General features: G+C 33.8%; 2 protein-coding genes across 2 annotated transcripts in view; one reads left to right on the top strand and one right to left on the bottom strand.

Moving 5' to 3' along the window:
- Positions 1 to 12915: 12915 nt before the first annotated feature.
- On the bottom strand, positions 12916 to 13706 carry LOC149057849 (uncharacterized). The gene is made up of 3 exons (XM_089223509.1): positions 13517 to 13706; positions 13098 to 13166; positions 12916 to 13014 (listed from the first exon to the last, which is right to left on the bottom strand). Exons 1-3 carry the CDS (start codon positions 13704 to 13706, stop codon positions 12956 to 12958), a joined length of 318 nt encoding a protein of 105 aa, XP_089079635.1. The 3' UTR covers positions 12916 to 12955.
- LOC107162676 (uncharacterized) overlaps positions 13542 to 20876 on the top strand; it is a 98969-nt gene continuing 91634 nt past the window's right edge. Inside the window, exon 1 of the mRNA XM_089224273.1 lies at positions 13542 to 13894. Within this exon, the coding sequence (XP_089080399.1) occupies positions 13804 to 13894 (91 nt within the window). The 5' untranslated portion in view covers positions 13542 to 13803. The remainder of the gene's footprint in view (positions 13895 to 20876) is intronic.

Here is a 20876-nt window from a genome sequence, read left to right as displayed (position 1 = left end):
TAAGCTGATCAATTCGGGTATTGTGAACATTGGCAAACGTGGAATTGGTTCCCGAAAAAAATACTTTCCAGTATACAACTATTCGAATGGGTTCCTGCATAAAATTACTTATCACTTATCAGTTTAACGATACGTAAAGATACGTGTAATATGTGCAATCGATAATCTTATAGTATTTTATTAGGTTTCACGATGTACGGAAAAGTTTATAAATATAATTTTATATCTAATAGATTGATTAGTTAATTGAATTCAAGTAAAAAACAATTACTGAAAGGGAAAAGTTTATTGATGAAAATATTAAAAAATTGAAAAAGGTCCGAATTTCGAACCTATAGTTCGTTAAAAGTGTGTGTTGTAAATTCATAGCACACACAATTTTTCTTATATTATTTAGGTGCCTATTATTATGACTTATTTTTACATTATTCTTACTTATTTAATATAAGCACAATTATTAATATTGAAAAATACTTATGTATCATATATTATGTATATATTAATATATTATACTGAGTAACATTTTTAACCATACCTAGGTATTCTATAGATAGTGTTTGAAGTATTCGAACTTATTTGAATTTTAAACAGTCCTGAGTCTGAATAAATGGGAAGGAAATTGTTTCTGGTTGAATATATCATAATAATTTGAAAAGTGAATTTAACAAGGTTGTATTATCATGGAAGCTTACGGGAACCAATTCATATGTTACCTGTAGACTAGCCGGGGACCAATTCGACAAATGGGAACCAATTCGTAGTCGTCCATATAAGTATTTCAAAAAAATTGAAATATTATTCCTATTGAATTTTGTAAAATATCGAATGTTCACGGACGACTACGAATTGGTTATTCGAACATTCGATATTTTATAAAATTCAATAGGAATAATTTTTTTTTTTTTAAATACTTATATAATTTTGATATTTATTAACTGCTATTATTACTTAATTCGTTTTGTTTTACTAAATACTGAAATCTATCATAGGTACACATAGGTAACTTACATATTTTCTATTTCTATATAATGTTATATAAAAGTTACAGAATAGAATTTTTAGAACTTCAGAATTTACTAAAAGCTACTGATACATTGTAGACTTTTAGTTTTATTTGAGGAAAAAAGCTTAAATTATATTTTATTGTCGGACTTATCGTTTTATTTTCTGAACATTCCTCATCTCGAAGATTTTGAGTAGCTGCAGTAGCTCTAAAAGTAACTCGCACACGACTGTGACATAGTAGGTACTGTCGTCCGTGTCATGAACATTCGATGGTACATCGTACATCCTTGTGTGTATTCTTTTCATATTCTATAAGCATGAATAAAATATTTGCTCACGAAATACGTGAAATGTAGTCATACATTTTATTCGTTAAACTGCTAAAGTGATAGTGCAGCTATAGTGACTTTTCAAAAAAAAATATATTATAATCATTATATTTAATAATCCACCAAGTTTCAAGACAATATTAATATATTTATAAAACACTATTGAAACTACTATTGAGCTACGGGCCTTCAGCTTTAGGGTAATGCGAAAAAGAAAAATATCTTGAAAATCCAAACCTTTAAAATTTGCTTTTAGAAAACCAATGAATGCTCTAACCTACGTGTTAAATTATATACTAAACACCGACTTATAACTTAAAACAATATAAATGATGTAGCAAAAGTCTTTTATAAAAGATTCCATTACTGTTTAAAGTTTAAATAATCATCCAAATCAACTAATAACAAAGTTGGCTACTCCCACAATACCTGGAAATTTTCTGAGATGTTTATTGAAACGTAGATGGTGTCGTGATCTCTTAAATTCAATTTATTATCGAGCTATCACGATGGGTGGCTTCTTCCAACAAAACCTCATGATCTGTTAGCTTTTATCACATGTTCTTATTGTTTCTAGTATAAAACATAATTGAAAAAATTGTTTAACACTTGTAAAAAAAAAAAAAAACAATGTTAAGATATATTATGTGCGATTATCGTCACTACAATATTTGATAAGCGTATAGGAGTAAGTATTTTATGGTCTTTTATAGTCTTTTAAAAATATATTACCTACTATCTACTACTTATTGTGTATCGTGAAGATATGCTCGACGTAGAACTTTACATTTATAATATACATGGGTATTAACTATTACTGGTATTAGACATGACTTAAAGTGGAAAAAAAAATAAAAAGGGACTGTGACCTCTTTAATATAGGTAATTGTTAAATAGTTAAATAGATATATAATACATTATACATAAGCCACAAACACAAAATTATAATATTATACTATACACACATGTGTGTAATACATAAATATTAAATATCTACAAAAAAAGAATAAGAAAATAGGCAATTCTAGAAAATTATAACGATATATAGTTTGAATTATAGTTAACTAGATATCAGCCGTCACTTGTCATCATTGGGTTTTAGTGTGTGTCTTCAGATGTTAAATCTATTTGTCGTGGACTCATTGTCCAACATTTGAATATGAAATCACTATTGAAAATGTGAAGATAGGACACCAGTGTTTGTATGATGTCCAGGATTTTTGTGTCCGAATTGTAAAAAAAAAATATTAAACCTCGGGCATGCTGAGTGGTCGAACTATAAGCTCTAAGATTTGATCTGGGTATCCTTACATTCCTATCCTAATAACGCGCTATCTACCCAACCCACCGACCGATTTGAATTTCAATTCCGATATTATTTGAAATTTAAACATATTCGATTGCCTCGCTTTTTTTACAGAATCCAACAATTTTCTCATAATAATTATTGTTGACGATGGTGAGCGATGCAACTGACAAACGTTATTACTAAAGTAATAATATACATCATATATAATATAGTTATATTAGCTTCCTAATTATTAGCGGTGTCCAAATATGAGAAGGGGTGGCTGGGAACTTGGCTCCTATAAATTAGCTTTTTATTTTAAATTTAGAGTTCCATGAACTGGTCCATGAAATTTTCTTTGTTTAATCTATGAAATCTACCCTAATGGACACGTTCTAATTGTGTACGTTATCTTGAGAGCAGGTACGTAACCAGACTTTTTTCCGTAAGGGAGTTCAAATCTAATGGCCCATTCCTGCTTTTTGTACGCCCTACGTCCCTACCATCATCCCTTTAGTTATCACACAAAACCTATAACATTAAATTACAATTTATGATTATTATAAGCATACGCAGACTACTTATTATATAGGTAGGTACATCCGAGATTCAAGACAATTAAACTCCATAATATTTAAAATATTTAAAAAAAAATTGATTGGAGGGCGGTCCCACTAATGTACCCCTTGGTGATGTGACTGTTTGACAGGTACTTATTTTTCTAATAAATGTTGAAAAAAAATGAAAAAAAAAATCTTCTTTTTAAATAAAATAAAAAACATTGATTTAAATTGACAATATATTGAGTCTGAATTTACTGTTTCTCGAAAAAAATCCTAAACAATTACACATGAAATCACTATGTTCTTGCATTATATGGAACCTATATTAATTTAAGTCAATTAAACACTTCATTTGATTTTTGATTACGATCAATCTTCTCTGAAATGTTATGAACCTAATCATATTATTATATTATATCATTTATATCTATTATTTTCCATCAACCTAATTATACAATTTTAGTCTAATTTTAATCTGACAACAGTACAACACTGGTCTTGACGTTTTATACGTTTTACTACAGGAGAATATTTAAAATATAATATCTTTCCGCTATAAATCGTATTTTTTATAATTAATTTATATACTTAATTAAGAATAAATGTAGTAATACTTGCGATTGATCAGATGTCATTACAAAACCCATTTGTGTTAACATTTTTTTAGAGATTTGATTTATTCGTATCCATGCTTAAGTACGATATTGTGAAGTGTCAAACAAATTAAAACATATATAGCTAGTAGTGTAATTTATTTTTAAGTTAAAAGTGTACTAAAAATATTTTTTGCTGTGAATCATATATAATCATATCGTCATTCATTAAAATGGTCTTGCAGTGATATTCAAAAATACAAAGCGATTGTGTTTATATTTATGTGCAGTTGAAATCAAAAAATTTGACTGTAAATAACATCCAATAACTGACCATAAATATATCTATGTTATACACAGTTATACCAAAATAAATTAAATTTCAATTAAATTGTTGAAACACATAGAATTTCCCGCAGAACCAATCTAATTTATTGAATAATTAGGGGTATAAAAAAGCTCTATGATATTATTGATATTAGCCAACATACTTACTTATAACCACAAAATAACTTTCAATTTTTAATTTATTTTTTTCAAAAATCGATTTAACATTTATTTTGATATTTTAGGAAGTTTAATAATTAACACCTCATTGTGAATTGTGGAAACCACGTGGAAATCAGAAGTAGCCTTATAATTCCAGACAGCCTCTTCGAAGCTTTGTGCACCATTGACGACATCAGCCATGGAATTATTTCATTTCCCAAACATATTGATATGTATAAACTATAATTTAATCTAGTGAATTCTATGTATTTATTGTTGTTTAACTAGGTAATATTCATATCGTTATAAGCTAACAACCATAGTAAGTTGTTGATGCTTAACCATGAATAAAAAAAAATAAAAAAATAAAACTAAGACTAATTAATATTTAAATGAGAATGAATTTTTGGAGATGGTTTTTATCGGTGAACAACATCATTACAGCTCTTGGGGCTATATTGTTCATTTTAAACATTTATGTATAAAACTATATAATAAGCTTTTTTTTTTTTTTTTTTTCGTTAGTATCGAGAACCGGAGGAGGAACCATGGTGCCAATACTTCTCCTCCGGCCCCCATCGTTTATTGATAAAAATAACCAATTACACATTTAGTAGCTGCGACGGGCCAGTCTCCCGTTCGCTAGCTATTACAATGGATGTTGTACAATAGTAAAGAACTTGCCTTCGGCTACATTTTTTTGAAACTTAACTATAGGTATGCGTAATTTTAATTAGTTCGGTGAATTCGGAGGTCTTTCTGTGGCCTGACGACGCCTTTCCTCATCCTCCTTCGTGGTAAGGATGTTTTCCACCATACGGTAAAAAAGTTTAAAAATTTCCTCGGCTTCTATGAGAACCGCTTGCCTATCGATTGGGTCCAGCGGCAGAGTCTCGAACACTGGACCGCAGATTATGTCGGGCACGTCGATGGTGTTCGGACGACGACCTAGCCGGGAGGTTAGAGCTTCCCGAAATCCTTCCCAGTAGACGCACTGGAATAATGTGTGTTCGGCGGTGTCCGAGTCGTCTGCACACTGCCAGCAACGTGGACTGGTGGCCCTGCCCATACGATGGAGGTACCACTGGAAACAACCATGGCCCGTGAGTGCCTGTGTCATGTGGAACGTCAGAGGCACCCACGGGACGGTCCTCCCCAGCCATCTCCCCAAGTCAGGGATGACGCAGCGCGTCCATGCGGCTTTTGAGGTTGCTTGCCATCTAGCCTGCCAGGCACCGATCGTAGCGTTTCTCGCTTCGCTTTTTGCGGTTGCTTTGGAAGGTCGTTGTTCGCCGGGTTCCAAAACGTCGCGTAGTCGGGACCTGATACTGCGTCTTTCCAATCCGAGCAGATCGGCGGGCGGCATGCAGGCCAGAACCAGAGCGGCCTGGTCCGACACGGTGCGGTAGGACCGGATCACCCTCATGGCGGCGGTCCTCTGTGGACGGATCAAGATCGCTCTCGTTCTGGCGACGTCTGTGATGGTGGAGATCCAGACAGGAGCGGCGTACAACAACTGACTTTCTACAACGGACGCTAGCAGCCTCCTCTTCCACTGAACCGGTCCACCTATGTTCGGCATAAGCCTGGACAGAGCAGCGGCCGAGCGGGCTGCCTTCGTTGCGACAGTGTTCGTGTGGGCTGCAAAAGTCAGACGCTTGTCCAGAATGACCCCGAGGTACCTGATTTCATTTCGCAGTGGGATCAGGTGGCCGTTGATCGTCAGTCGAGGTGGGACAAACGCCCGTCTCCGAGACAGGATCACCGCTTCACTCTTCTGATGAGCCAACTCCAGGCCCCTGCTACGCATCCAGTCGTCAATGGCCATGAGTGTGGGATTGATTGCGTCTTCGAGTTGCTGCCCGGTCACGGCCATTCCCACGACCGCGAGATCGTCCGCGAAGCCGACGAGCTGCACCCCGGGTGGCGTGTCCATCGTCAGGAGGGAATCATACGCGACGTTCCACAAGGCTGGGCCAAGAACGGAGCCCTGCGGCACTCCGCAGGTCACCGGCCTCTCCGCCATCTCTTCACCAGTCAGCAGCGTTCTATCAGTCAGCCAAGACCGAAGCATCTCCACCAGGTACTCCGGGGTGTTGATGTGCCTCAAAGCTGCATCGATTACAGGCCACCTCAAAGAATTGAAGGCATTCCTGACGTCCAGAGTCACCAAAACACAGATACTTTTCTTTCTCGGGGTGGTGGCTGCCTGTGCGGCGATGCCGAGTACCTTGCCAATTGCACACTCCGTGCTGAATCCTTTCCTGAAGCCAAACTGGTTAGGGGCTCTTCTTCGTCCCCCGTGCTCGTCCAGATGATCCTCGAGTCTTTGAAGAAGGAGCCTCTCGAGCAACTTGCCTGGGGTGTCTAACATGCAGATCGGCCTATAGCTCGACGGGGCGTCCGGAGGTTTGTCTGGGCCCTTACGGAGCAGCACCAGCCGTGCCCTCTTCCAACATGTTGGAAACGTCAGCGCGTCGAGGCAGTCATTGAAAACGCTAAGGACTGCGCTGGGCTGGGCGGACACGGTAGCCCTGAGGATCTCATTGGGAATTCCCGAAGGTCCAGCTGACTTGCCCGATGCGAGTCTGTTGACTGCTCTGCTGAGTTCTTCTGGCTTGAATTCCGGAATGATTCTGGTAAACTCTATCGTGTTCAGCACCGGGTCAAACGCCTGAAAGATGTTGTGCACCGCTGCGGAAGGAGCCAAGCTCCAATCCGTGACGGGGGCTGCCGGGAACAGGAAATCGGCGATGACAGCCTCTCTGCCCCTGGAGTCCGCGGCTGGGTTGCGGGAGCCTAGTTTCTTCATTACGAGTTTATATGGTCTACCCCAGGGGTCGGAGTCGATCTGAGCGCAGAGGTCAGCCCAGGATTTGCTCTTCGCCTCTCGGATGGCTATGCGAAGCTTTCTTTTTGCAGCGATGTAGAAGTACCTCGCTTCCTGGACGCCAGGCTGGTTTACGTGTCTGAGGCAGGCTTGGTAGCGCCTGCGGAGGGCCAGGGATTGCCGCCGCAGCTCAGCGATCTCCTCCGACCACCAGTACACTTGTCGCCTGCCCTGGGGACCCGTTTTTTTTCTGGGCATTGATGCCTCACAGGTGCCGAACAGGAAAGTGTCAAGCGAATTCGCCGAGGACAGGGCTTTCTCAACGCATATGGGTCCGACTGTGGCTCCTAGGCGCGTGGTGCTGAGGTGACCGCGCAAGGCGTCAACGTTCAACTTCTTCACGGACCAGCCAGGGTGGGCATGGGCGGGGAGTTCGGCTTGAACTTGGGCCTGGGCCTGATTCGCCGTGCTGAAGCAGACGTAATTGTGGTCACTCAGGGTTTCCGTTTCAGGTACATGCCATCCCGTAACGTTGACACCTCGGTAAAATGTGACGTCTATTATTGAGGTGGCTGCCCCTCTCACGAAGGTGGGCGTGGTACCCGAGTTGGCCAGGATCAGTCCTAGGCTGGTGGCGAGATCGGACAACGGACCGCCTCTAGGGTTGTTAGTCCTCGAGCCCCATTCGATGTTCCAGGCATTGAAATCACCAGCCAGGATAATCGAGGCATTTCCCCTAGCGCGGATCGCCGCTTCGAGGTCGTCGAGGAAGAGTCCGTAGTCCAGCAGTGTGGCCCCAGGTCTGAAGTAGCAGCTAAAAACGGTCAGCTCACGGAAAGAGAGCCAAGCAAACCCGTTGCCGGAGCCCCGGCCATCGTGGCTGAGTGCTGTGTGACACGATGTTCCCACGGCGGCTTTGCGGTCGGCGCTGAAGCACCATCGATCTTCGTGCCCGTGATTGGTAGCTGGTTCAGACACAATGAGGATGTCCGCCCCGATCTCGTCCGCCGTCTGTGCCATGAGCTGCTCCGCTGACCAATTTGCGTTGAGATTAATTTGCAGGAAACTAATCATCTGACGTCTTTGCTCCACCCGACTGTTTCCTGGCAGCGCATGCGCCCGAGCCCGGCTTATGCGTGACCTTCTGCAGTCCGGCGTTTTCACACGCTATGCAACGGTCGTCCGCCTCGGTACAGTTCTTCATGGAGTGGCCTATCACACCGCATTTCCAGCAGGCGCCAGTCCTGTCTTCTGCTGTGCAGGTCCTGGCGTTGTGTCCGAAGGCCTGGCACCTGAAGCACCTCTCTGGTGGCTGCGTCCTGGGTCGGACCCGGCACATGGTCCACCCGATCGGAACTCTGGATATTTGGGTGGCAACGTGTTTAGGCATTTTTGCCGTGGCAATCTGTTGTCCAGATCGTGTGCCCCATATCCTGACATCACTGACTACGTCCCGGTCGATCTTGACGGTTGGGTCGCCTTGACCAGGGATGGCGTTACGGAGAGCCTCCAAAACTTCTGTTGCGGTGGCGGCTGCGTCGATGTCCAGCACCTCGACCTCCACTTGTACGCCGAGCTGAAGAACTTTACCCACGGTGTCTCCTAGCTTTAGCGACATGGCTGAGACTATGTGTTTGGCTGCTGTGACTGAGTTTCCTCCTTTGGGAAGCTCCAGAAGAAGACATCCATCCCGCGTCTGTCTCATGGTGACGCTGGTGCCGATCTCTGCTCTGGTCAGGCCACAATTGCGTACCGCCAATACTGTGTCTCTGTAACTCTTCCCGTCGGCATTTTTAATGAGTATCGCTGGTGGTTTTTTGGAAAAACCTGAAGGCTGCGAGCGGGAGCCGGCGGTGGGCTGACGCGCTGCCGTCGTCAGATTTTTCCCGGTGCGTCGGCTGACGACTTGGGACCAGTCTTCCGTGTCAGTTTCCATCGCGACGTCCGTCTGTACTTCCTGCGGGAGCTGGCCGCTTGGCAACTTTGGTTTCCGTGTTCTTCTACGAGCAGTTACCGCCTTCGACTCTATGACCACGTGACTATCCCAATAACCTGGGGTCAGAATCATGTCCGTGGAGGCATCAGCAGTGGAGACTTTCTTGTTGCTGGTATGTTCTCTGTGAAGTGGTCCGAACTCTGGTAGGTTCAGCACATTCCCCTTCTTCGAGAGAAGGGAATCTACCGTTTGGTGCGCCTCATCAGTTTGAACTAGCAGGCTATGTAAGTATCCCTTCAAGGAAACGTCCGCTGTTTTTTCGATGATTTTCTTGGTATCGGAGGCGGCTGCTTTAAGAATGGACCTCGTTTTGTTCAGTTTTTCTCTGAGTCTCACGCACCAGACGCTCCCGTTGACCTGAGGTGGTTCCAAGGTGGCTTGGGAGGTCTCTGTGGTCTTCATCTTTTTTTTCTCAGGCTCGAACGGGGCGCCGGAGCTCCAACTGAGGGCGTCTGCACCAGTCATTGCCGCCACGACCCGGTTAGTGAGGTCCATTTCACCGTCCGAGCTGGTGTAAGACATTGTGCTACCAAGGGCCCGAGCCCCGGGTCGCTGGTGCAATGTGTTGTCTTCGGCTGCCTGTTTGTTGGTCCGACTTGTCTTGTTCACTGTCCCGGCTGAACTGTTGTCTTGGTGGTCGCACACGAGGTCTAGTAGCCAACGGCTAGGTATCTGCGCATGTGCACGCGGAGAGCCTCGTGGTTGGTCACTGGGCGTGGTTTGGTGCGCCTGCGCGCACGGGAACGGACGTGGTTGGCCGCTGGGCGTGGTTACGCCTGCGTGCGTGTGGCTGCTGCTTTTGGACGCTGGGCGTGGTTTAGAACACACCTCGCGCACGGATTTGACGATGCCTTGGATAGTGACTTCCTCTGGAGAGCTACCGACCACTAGGTACGTCTGCTCTGAAGAGCTGCCACGACTCGACTGACTATATAATAAGCTGAGATTATGTGAAATTATACTTTCAATTTTTGTACAACTGTTAAATTTTCATTGCACATTTGAACTTGATAAAACTCTTTGAAATAATATTTTGAATTACTTGGAAAAAAAAATTGTAAATAAATATGCACCAAAAATTAATGAAATTATTTCAACTGTCAAAATTTCAAAATAAAAGTTTCATTTTTGAAGTACCTGTAATTGACGTGCTCTAATTGTGTTTTTGAAATGTATTGTTTTAGAATCAATTATATACATTGAAGTTATGGTACCAATGTCATAGATGATATACATTAAACTTATAGATCCCTATATCGTGTGTATAGTTAATATATCTATATCATATTATAGGTAAACCAACCAGGTAAACCATAGGTAAACTAACCCATCACGATTTTTAGTAATTTTCGTACTTCAAATATACTTACGGCCACCGCCACAAGTTTCGCAAAGCTATCAACATACTATAACGTTGAAATTGGTATTTAGTATGTAGTTAGATACGGATATAAGGAACAAAACCACGACGTGTGATAAGACCAGAAACTGTAATTTGGTTTCTCCGATCTGACAGGTGTATTCGTAGAAGCGTAGTACCGTGTCTCGACACCACGAGATTGTTTGTGGCAAAATGTGTGTATCCCTATTCCCTATGGAATACTATTGTAGGCCATGTATATATGTAGGTAATGAACACCGTACAGTATATACGGAGTGTTACATCAGAAATTTTGAAAAGTCATGACGTACCTAGGCATTTTGAGTACAGAGCATTGTGATGTTTTATTTTTCATTTCTCGTTATTTTTTAAAACGCTTGAAACATTATAAAAATGTTATGCCTACTGCTTAGGTAGATACATATTATTATAATGAAATTTGAATTATTTGTTACATAATTATTATACGATAGCACGTAGGAATATACGTTATAACGATTGTTTATACCTACCTACTATTTATAGAAACGCAGGACTTAAAATTTTTTAAATTTACAATGTCAAAAGTTTTTAGTTTTAAGTTTAAATTTGATATTATGATGTGCAATAAGTAAAAAAAAAAACAATTTATTCCATGTCCTAATTTTTTATAAAACGTATAGGTATATTTAGGTGTATAATATATAGAATATGAAGGAAAAAAAATCTGCATCGAAGTAATTTTATCTGTGATGATGGTGTTTTTAATTTTTTTTTTCAACGCTATTGCAGTCTCGACACCAATTTTTTAGTTAAACTTTAAAAACTATAATAGTTAAAAAAAAAGCGACCGTTATACCGTTATACCGTCGTAAGTATTATTGGATTAACAAACTTGTACATCGAAAATAAATTATATTAATTCTTACCCGCTCTGCATTTTTATATACAAACTTTTATAGGTGTTTATTATTCAGTAATTTTCAACGATTTCAAACTAAAACAGAAAATATGGACATTAATTATTATTGTTATACTCTACCAAAGTTCTTAATCTGAATGTCCGTAAGTTTATTTGGACATTTATCAACTCATACTAGATGTGATAAAATTTAACAGGTTTTGAGTTTTGATTTGAACATATTAATAGTGGAGGTAAAGTTAGTTCACCTTCACTTAAATAATTTTATCGTCTATGAGTTGTATCTATAAAGTATAAACACCAAATACCTAATTGATCAATGTTTTCATCAGAAGTATTGACTTAATTTTCTTCTTCACAAGCTCAAGGACCGAAACCACTTGTGAAAGTTTTCTCTCTAAATTCAATAATTTGTTTTATCATAGCTAAGTACAACTATTCAAGGTGATTCATTTATAAGTGTCTATAAACTTATTATTTTTAAAAGTCAATACATATGAAAATATTTTTTTAGTTAATGTTTTGTTATTGTAAAATAACATGTATAACATGTTTAGTTTATAAAAAGGTACCAAAAACTAATTAACAGCTTATTACTGGTTCGAAATTGCCTCAAAATCGTTTAAAAAATATCTATTTTCATTAAAAAGCATAACATTTTAAAAATAATCTTAAAAACTTTTCTTTTTTTACATTCATTGGAATATATACAATCTGTAATAATATTTACAATAAGGTTATGTAAGCTCGTGTAATGTATTATGCAGTGACCTGAACATATATTATAAGGAGAGAAGTCACCCAGCAGTAACAATCAGATATGATCGATTACATGATAGACTATACTATATAAAATATATATTTAATATTGAATTTATAAAAAAAATTTGTAAAACTATAATTCAAATCGAAATCAAAATTTAAAAAAATAGTTTCTTAGTTATTAAAAATTTTGTACTAAGGATAATAGTCCTTAAAAATCGTTTTGTAAAAGTATAAAATACACGTACTATTGGAACTAGTATTTATGATATTTAGGTCCTTTCTACAAATTATTTGTGTTAATAGATTTATAGACTAATATTTTAAGATCCACCATACACCACATATCTTATGAATCTAAACTTTTTATCCTAAGAATACAATGATATAAAATTCAAAAACTACTCAATAGAATTTTAATTTCAATATATCAAAATTACCCGCTAATAAGTCACAGTAAACAATTGGAGTTCTTGTTTGAAAAACAATAGTTTATATCGCTACAAGACACTCCTTAAGTGGTGCAAAAATATCTCAAGAATTTGAAATATGGTCTTTGAGTGTATTAAAAGATCCCAAAATTCAGATTTTGAATAATTTCAGTATTAAAGAAAAAAGGAGTGAGTATGCTTGGTGAATTACTTTGTATATAAATTGATTTCGGCCTAAAACAATTATGCTGAAATTATTTTATGCTGAAAAAATAAGTTTGATTAGTCTATTACAAAACATTTTTATTCAATTAATTATTTGCATTCTAAGAATATATAACAAATGTTTTCATTAAAGACACTAATATTTTTAATTTTTAACTTTACCTACCAATTCAGAAGAATTTTAATACTTGGGTTGATAGCTTGTCCCATACTCCCATGTCCTAAAAAAGAAGTTAAAAGAAATATTTATGTCTGAAATTCTGCACATGTTACCTCATGTGGTGTGTGTCAACAACTCGCTTACTTTCCAAAATGTTGATGTCGTTGCGATTACCACAGCTTAAATTATTATTTTTATGCTCTTTGCTTTGTCCTGAAAATTATAAAATTATAAAACTTCGCACTATGACTAGTAATTACACTTATAATTTCATTGTTATTATATTTAATCACCAACTGTATATCACATTATATGTATATTATACCTATGTGTAGATGAAAATATGAAAATACATCAGGTAATGTAGGTATACATCAAAATCGTAATAATGTTAAATATTAATCTACGTTTGTACCTTATACAGGTATGATTATATTATAGTGATTGGAGCGGGGCGTAGAATAAACGTCGAAAATCACCCTATATGAGTATGATGGGTATCCCCGAGAGGTTGTGTATCGGGGGCAGCATTTCGGGGTTGTGAGGGTGTAGGCAATTCGCACTCGTAGTTTCGCCGTCGTCGCCGTCGACAGCAGCGGCAGCAAACAGTAACACCAGCTGTGGGTCGGCAGTGTCGTGAAAGAGCCCACGCCTGACCCACGTCTCGTGAACCAAATCGGCCGGGTACACATGGTCGCGATTTACGCACATCTGATTAGCTGTGGCGACTCCACCGCCAACATTTGAACTCATTTTCTCGACTCAATTGGCGTTTGTTTCAGATATTTTCGAACAAGCGATTATTATTATTTTTTTTTTTTTGCGATCTCTCAATGCTCGCCGGACGACGATGACGAAGACGACCGCGTGCCACGGTGGACTGGCGATAACGACGTGGTGGTGTTGGTGGTGTACCGCCGCTTTGGTGCCGTTCGTCATCGGTAAGTCGTTACCCATATATAATAATATATGACTTCGTATCGATAGGCACCATATTGTATAAGCACGTATAGATCTTCAACTAGGTATTATATTATAGTTAATAAGTTGTAGTTAGCCAGGTATAGGTAATGTATAATATTATATTGAACGCGGTTACACGGTGTTAACGTTTCGTCACGGTTTGTTTGCAGTTCGTAAAAGTTCATAGCTCTAATGTCATTGAGTACCTAAATTATACATCGTTAGTATTTGTAATTATCATACCAGCACATAATTTGTTAGTTAGTAGTATGCCGCATATTTAAAAAGGACCTAAAGTATTGAATAAGTGATTTATATTAGTATACTTTTAATTTTTAGTCTATACTAATTTATAGTAATTATACATACCTAATATATAAGTACGTTGAGATATAACCATACATTATGCGTCGTAGTTAAATGAATAAAATATTACTTTTGTTAAAAATATTATGTTTACCTAATTTAGGTAAGATTTTGTAATACATTCTGAAATTATTAGGTAATATCACATTAGGTACTTTGTTAGTCAACACATAATAACATTTTTTAATTAGGTTCTCATACTAATAAACTAATTAATTACCCTATGATTATTGACTATTTAATATTTATAGAGTACAATATAGAAATAAACTCTATAGTAGGAATTAGGTAGTAGTAAATATGAATATATTGGAATATTTAAAAAAATTTTCATACCTTTCTATCATATTTATTTTATATTTAAGAGTAAACTAAAAGGTAATTTAATATGCAAAATACTAAGTTAGTTATTAATCAATTTAAACTCAATAAAATATGATCAACACATTATTCAATGTTTTAACTAATTAAAATGTTTTACAATTATAATTATAACCTTAACTGCGATTTAATGAATTTTTGTGTTGAATCATTTTATTTTTACAACCATTTTAATTATATTATTTTATAGTACACATAAATTAAATTTTGCATTAGAAAGCCTATACAGGATGCAATTGGTACTAATATATTATGTGATATTTAATTAAAGTTGCTTTATATTATTTTAAAGTCAGTTAATAAATTATTTTTCAAAATTTTTTTTAACATTTAGACTATCCAGTAAAATAGGTACTATGTAGGTAAGCTATAAAATATAAAATAATTTATATTTTTATCATTTTTTAACTATTCATAATACATTACATTCCTAAAATATATATATTGAACGAATAGTAAACAAAATAAATATAGATAGCATTGTAAAATATGCGAATCATGATAATCAAAGAAAGTACTATAATTGTAATCTTAACACATATAAATAATATGCTACAAAATCAACAGTTTAATGTTATGATTACAATATAATTAATTATTGTTAATAGGTAAAATATGTTTTGTAATAACATCGAAACTTAGTGCTAAACAAAGCTTAAATAGAAAGATAAAAAGAAAAAAACAATTATAGTTGTATGAGAAAATTATACATTTAGTATTAATACAACAATAAACAAAAAAAACTCATCATAAAATTTTGTCTATGGTTGTTTATAGATTAAATAAAACTCTTGTTTTGTCATGCATACAATTTGTAATGATTATGTTTAATAATTATCATTTCTAAACATGTAAGTGATTAAATTAAAAATTTGAAAATTTAAATAAGGAAAAAAATAAAAAGTCTAAGTATTCAACTAGGTAACTTAATGGCTTGCAGTATATACTATATAGTATATATTAGTTTAATTATATATAATATATTATATAATTAGTATAATAAGTCATTTTTGATGTTGATTAATGAATAATGACTATCATATGTATAGTTTAATGCATATGATAAAATATAAAACTTCAAATTTAACTCATGCAGTCATGTTATATAATTAGTCAAAACAAGTTAGTAGGTGAAGTGCGCATATTTTTGGAGTTCAGAATAATATTTTTGCATATTTAACATTTTTAATGCATATTTTGCAATTTTTTAGCTCCTACAACTTCCGAGCCCTATTAATTAGGTACTAATCGTTAAATTTTAACTCTCAATTACATCTCGATCTCGATTGTATTTTTACGTACGTACTATATATTTATTTCACACATTAATCGGTGAACAATATTCACTTATAGAATTATAGAAACTTAAGACGTGTTTACAATCAAAAAGGTAAACTTGGATAAAATACTTTTAAAAAGTATTTGGAATAAATACACGAATACCTAATTACAAAAATAGTATTTAGAATATGTATTATAATACTTCACAAAAATACTATTCTGAATAAAGTATTTGGAATACTTTTAAACTACTTTTTAGTTTTAGTTTTTAAATATTAAACCAACGATACTATTTTTCAAGAAAATTGTAAAATAGCGTTAACATTTATAATTTTATAATCTTAAATATAATATAATTTAAGTAGTTGATATTGGATTTAAAATTTTAAAATATGTAGAGCATTTTAAAATTGTTAGAGAAATAATTTTTACTGTAAATAACATGTATTTTGCTATAGGAATAAAATACTTTTAGGAAAAAATATTTTGTAGTATTCCGAATACTGTATTTGGAATACTTTATTTGGAATACTACTCAAGAATGAGTAAGGTTTGATTTAAGTAGGTACGTTTATAAAATATTATATTTAGCTATTTAGGAATATGATATATTTTGTATAAGATCCGTCAACAAATGTATAAATTTAATACAATTTTTGATATCTTGTGTCAGATAGGTATATCGGTGAAACTATTGCTAGCATCATTATTATCAGCCATTAATAATAAACAATATGATAGATAGTACTTATAGTTATATTTATATAATAATAATAATATTTATTAATTCTCCAACAAACAAAGTATACAATAAGCTGAGTTACTAAATAAAAAATTTTTGTTCGATCACCACCAAAGTCAAAGACTGTGCTGGAGGTGAGAGTTCGTAGTATTACAATATTAAATAAACATAACACGAACATAATAACTTAAGTTGAAAATTTCAAATATTATCAATTACAAGGTATTATTGTATATTATTTTAATACCTACCTAGAGGAAATGCCAACATTTTTTTCAACGTTGATATTTTAAATTGATATCTAATATATATTATAGTTGAACATTTTATTTTTGTTACGTAATATAAAAAAAAGTTATTTACTAATGCTTAATCTTGATCATAAAGTAAATCGAGTTATTGTATTATATTATATAATATATAACTGTAATAACGTATCTACAAGGCAAGATTATTGGTGTGTCTTTTATACCTAGGTATTTTTTTTATAAAAAAATGTTTTAAATGTTTTTTTTTTTATTGATAATAAGGCTTCAACAACAAGGCCATTAGCGTGTGGTAGGTTTACATTGCTTAATGTTTTAAATTTATTCAAGCGGAATTGAGACATAGATTATTATAAAATACAAACATTTATATATATATGAGAATTTTACGTTAAAAATTGCTAATGAATAAACAAATATTTGGTATAGAGATGCTGTTTGAATTTCAAGCTTGATTTTATTGCACACTATATTATTACCTATTGCAAGTAATGTCTATATACCTACCTATAACATTCTATGGACTATAGAAACATATTGTCATGTTCATGTTCATGAATATTGACAGATACATAGTGGTATGCACTAAGGAGTAATATAATAAATTACATTAATTCTAGTATTTCGAATTATTGAATATTCGTGGTACATCGTGTGTATAAAATATATACTATAATTGTTTGAATTAGGTACCGATGTACCTACCATAATTGTTTTCATAAACCACATTAATTTTGAGAATGAGTTATGTATTGTACTTGCAGTGAAAGTACATTTTGTTTATCAAACATTTATGAAATTTAAATTTGAGTTAAATATGAATGTATATAAATGTTATATTTACAAACTTTTTTGAAGAATAAGTTTAAAGTGACTATAGCTGTTGAGTATATGGCGTGGTCATGTAAATGTATATTTAAGTTTTCCTCATAATTTGAATTCTTCTATTCTATTGAGTGGAATGATTATACCTCTAATATATTTTTTACTATAGAGTCGTCGTATCATGGTGTTATGATAACTTTTGCATCATATCTTATAACTTGGAACCAACGTAAGTTCAAATATAAGTTCAAATATATGAATATGTTCAAATTTTCTTTATAAAATGCAAACTTTTTTATAATGCATTTACTGTATAGTCATTTGAATAGATTTGATATTTAAGAATATTTTTGGATTTAATATTTACATTTCTTTAGAAATTGCATAAATGAAAAACCTTTCCTACTGGACATAAATTATAATATATCAATCCGTCGTTTTGAGTTTATTCAAAAATTATTTACACTTTCAAGTAGGTATACTAAAAATATATACTTTTATTTATCTTGGTTTTTATATATAAAAACTAACATTTTGTTTTCATTTTGTTTCAATTATGTGTACCACATTTAGTTAGGTAACTTAGAAAACTACTATAAAATGATGTCATAAAGGTTAGACCTATGTATTTTACCTGTGAATTATAATTATTCATAGGTATTATGTTGTAATTGTTTTGTATATTTGCGTCGACACATGATTTTTGTGTGGTTTTTCGTAATTATTATATGTATGATTTATTAATATACCTAAACCATATTAGCCAGAATAACAAGCTGCAGTATATCTATGAATGAGTCGATGGTAACATATTATATTTGTCCATAATATAGTTTTTAACGTTTTTAAGAATTATAAAAATTGTTTCGTTGATAAGTGAGTTAAAAGATGATCGCTTACTTTTTATTTTTCGATAAAACATGCTATATATAGGTGTATTATTTTTTTCTTATAGTCTGGCCTAGATAACTTATCCTCTGCTTATTCATACTACTAACGACATCCACATATCTCTACAGCCGTTTAAAGTACTTTGTCATTTGCGAATTTTGTTATATACATAGGTAGTTTAGCTCTGTATTCATCGACATAATCAAACATCAAACTTCTGAACGTTTTCCGTTGTGTTTCATATATAAATAGATAAAACTTATATTTATATATATTATATACATAGATATTTTAAAACGTAATAATAAATTCCCAACAATTGTATTTCAGTATTCGTGTAAGCTTCATAAATGATAATTAACCACTTAGTAAGATTCCAAAGAAAATACGTTACTTAGAACAACAATTTTTTCGACATTATTTTTTTTCCTATTAACATAAACGATTGTCTTCATTCTTCAATATTTTTGCGAAATATTCGTTTATCTCTTGCCTATAATACTTTGTTATATTTTTTTTAAACATAAACGTAAATGTACGAATAAAACTATAACTAAAATAAGCGTTTTGGTAGGTATTTGTCTGTATCAAAATAATATAAATATAATTTAAAAAGTTGTACAACTTTTTTTTATTAGAAATATAATTTTTTTAAACAATACGAGAAACATTTTTAGTAATTTAATAATTTAGAAAATGTAATATACTTAAGCACAATAGTTTATATCGAAGGTGGTTCGGATTCATTTTTCAAATTAAATATAGCTTTTTGTAAATATGATATAATTACCTGAAACCTGACCAGAAAAATGACCTAACGTATTAAGTTCGTGAAATATTTCTATACCTTTTTAAACATTTACATTATGAAGCTTTAATAACATATTTAGTATTAACCTAATTAAGAAAAATGTATGCATTATTTAGTGTTGAACATTTAAATATTTAATCATAATATAAAAAATATAAGTTTAATCCAAAATCATGCACAAATAGATATTAAAAATATTCTGTACTCAGATTCTTATATAAATCAAGATTCTAATAGTATATATATTATATATATATATTTTTATTTATTAGGTAAAGGATTTTTTTTATAAAAAAGGTTATATTATATTCTATAGTTTATGTAAATATAAAGATACACATTTTGTTTTCAATATTTAACTCATTGTTTTTAAATATTTTTATTTTTACTTTATAAACAAACACTCCATATAAGTCAGTATTGAAATAATTTTTAAATTCAATGTCAAAAAAAATGTAATATTATCAAGTAAAATGCAACGAATTTATTACGCAGTGTCTAATGTGTGAAAATTAAATTATTGTTAGTTAATCAACTATAATTTGTTACGTTATAATCCAAGACATTTTATAATAAAAATGAATGATTTAGTCATAGGACGTCAATTTACACAAAATGTGGATACATATAACATATTTATGTTCTCTACAATTTTGGACATTTGATATGAAAAACTTATCCCGAGTGGTGGTGATAATTTGTAAATTTCTAAAACAAGATACGATTCATAATAGTAGAGCCATTTCGATGGTTGTCGATTATACCTATCGTGTTACACATTACACATAATATATATTATTATACTGTTACAGAATGTAACCGTTTTGGGATACTAACTGTACAACACCAAGTTTGTAAATAATATTAAGAGAAACGTTATTTTGTCGCTAACACTAAGGTGCTGAAGATGACAGCTATTACATTTTGAGAATAACAATTTATGGGTCTTCGTCGATTTTATCCACCAAGAAACTAAGCTTTAGGTATTAACAAAGACTGGTGAGACGAGTTATAGTTCTAAAAGTGTATAAAATTACGTACATATTTTATTTAGTTGCCTAAATGTAATCAAAAAACTTATAATATTTTATGCATCCGAGATAGATATAAAATCCCTTGTTACAATTTTTTTCGATTTATTTTTTATCAATTTGTTTTGAGAGAATAATTATAAATCAATTTTCCTCATAGTTTTGGATGGTTCACATGGTGTAAATTTTAATTTTGAGTTAAAACAATATTAGATTAGGTACCTACTTATAAAAATATGAATTTAATACTCTTTGTAAACATTTATTTCATCAGTCATATACTCATATGGACAAAGCTGATATTTTTCATTACAATTCATTACATTAATTATTATTTACAGTCCAGTAAAACCTATCCTACCCTAT

Source organism: Diuraphis noxia, unplaced genomic scaffold (genome assembly GCF_037042655.1).
Source record: "Diuraphis noxia isolate RWA-SAM2 unplaced genomic scaffold, SU_Dnox_SAM2 contig0003, whole genome shotgun sequence".
NCBI lineage: Eukaryota > Metazoa > Arthropoda > Insecta > Hemiptera > Aphididae > Diuraphis > Diuraphis noxia.
This window is presented reverse-complemented; position numbering and strand designations above follow the sequence as displayed.

What these genes read in the sequence shown, in the direction of transcription:
- LOC149057849 (XM_089223509.1), bottom strand. Translation starts at nt 13,706, where the DNA reads ATGAGTTCAAATGTTGGCGGTGGAGTCGCCACAGCTAATCAGATGTGC. An exon ending in CGACGACGGCGAAACTACGA is followed by an intron (nt 13,167 to 13,516) that starts GTGCGAATTGCC and finishes TATAATTTTCAG; the next exon opens with GACAAAGCAAAGAGCATAAA. An exon ending in CGACATCAACATTTTGGAAA is followed by an intron (nt 13,015 to 13,097) that starts GTAAGCGAGTTG and finishes CTTCTTTTTTAG; the next exon opens with GACATGGGAGTATGGGACAA.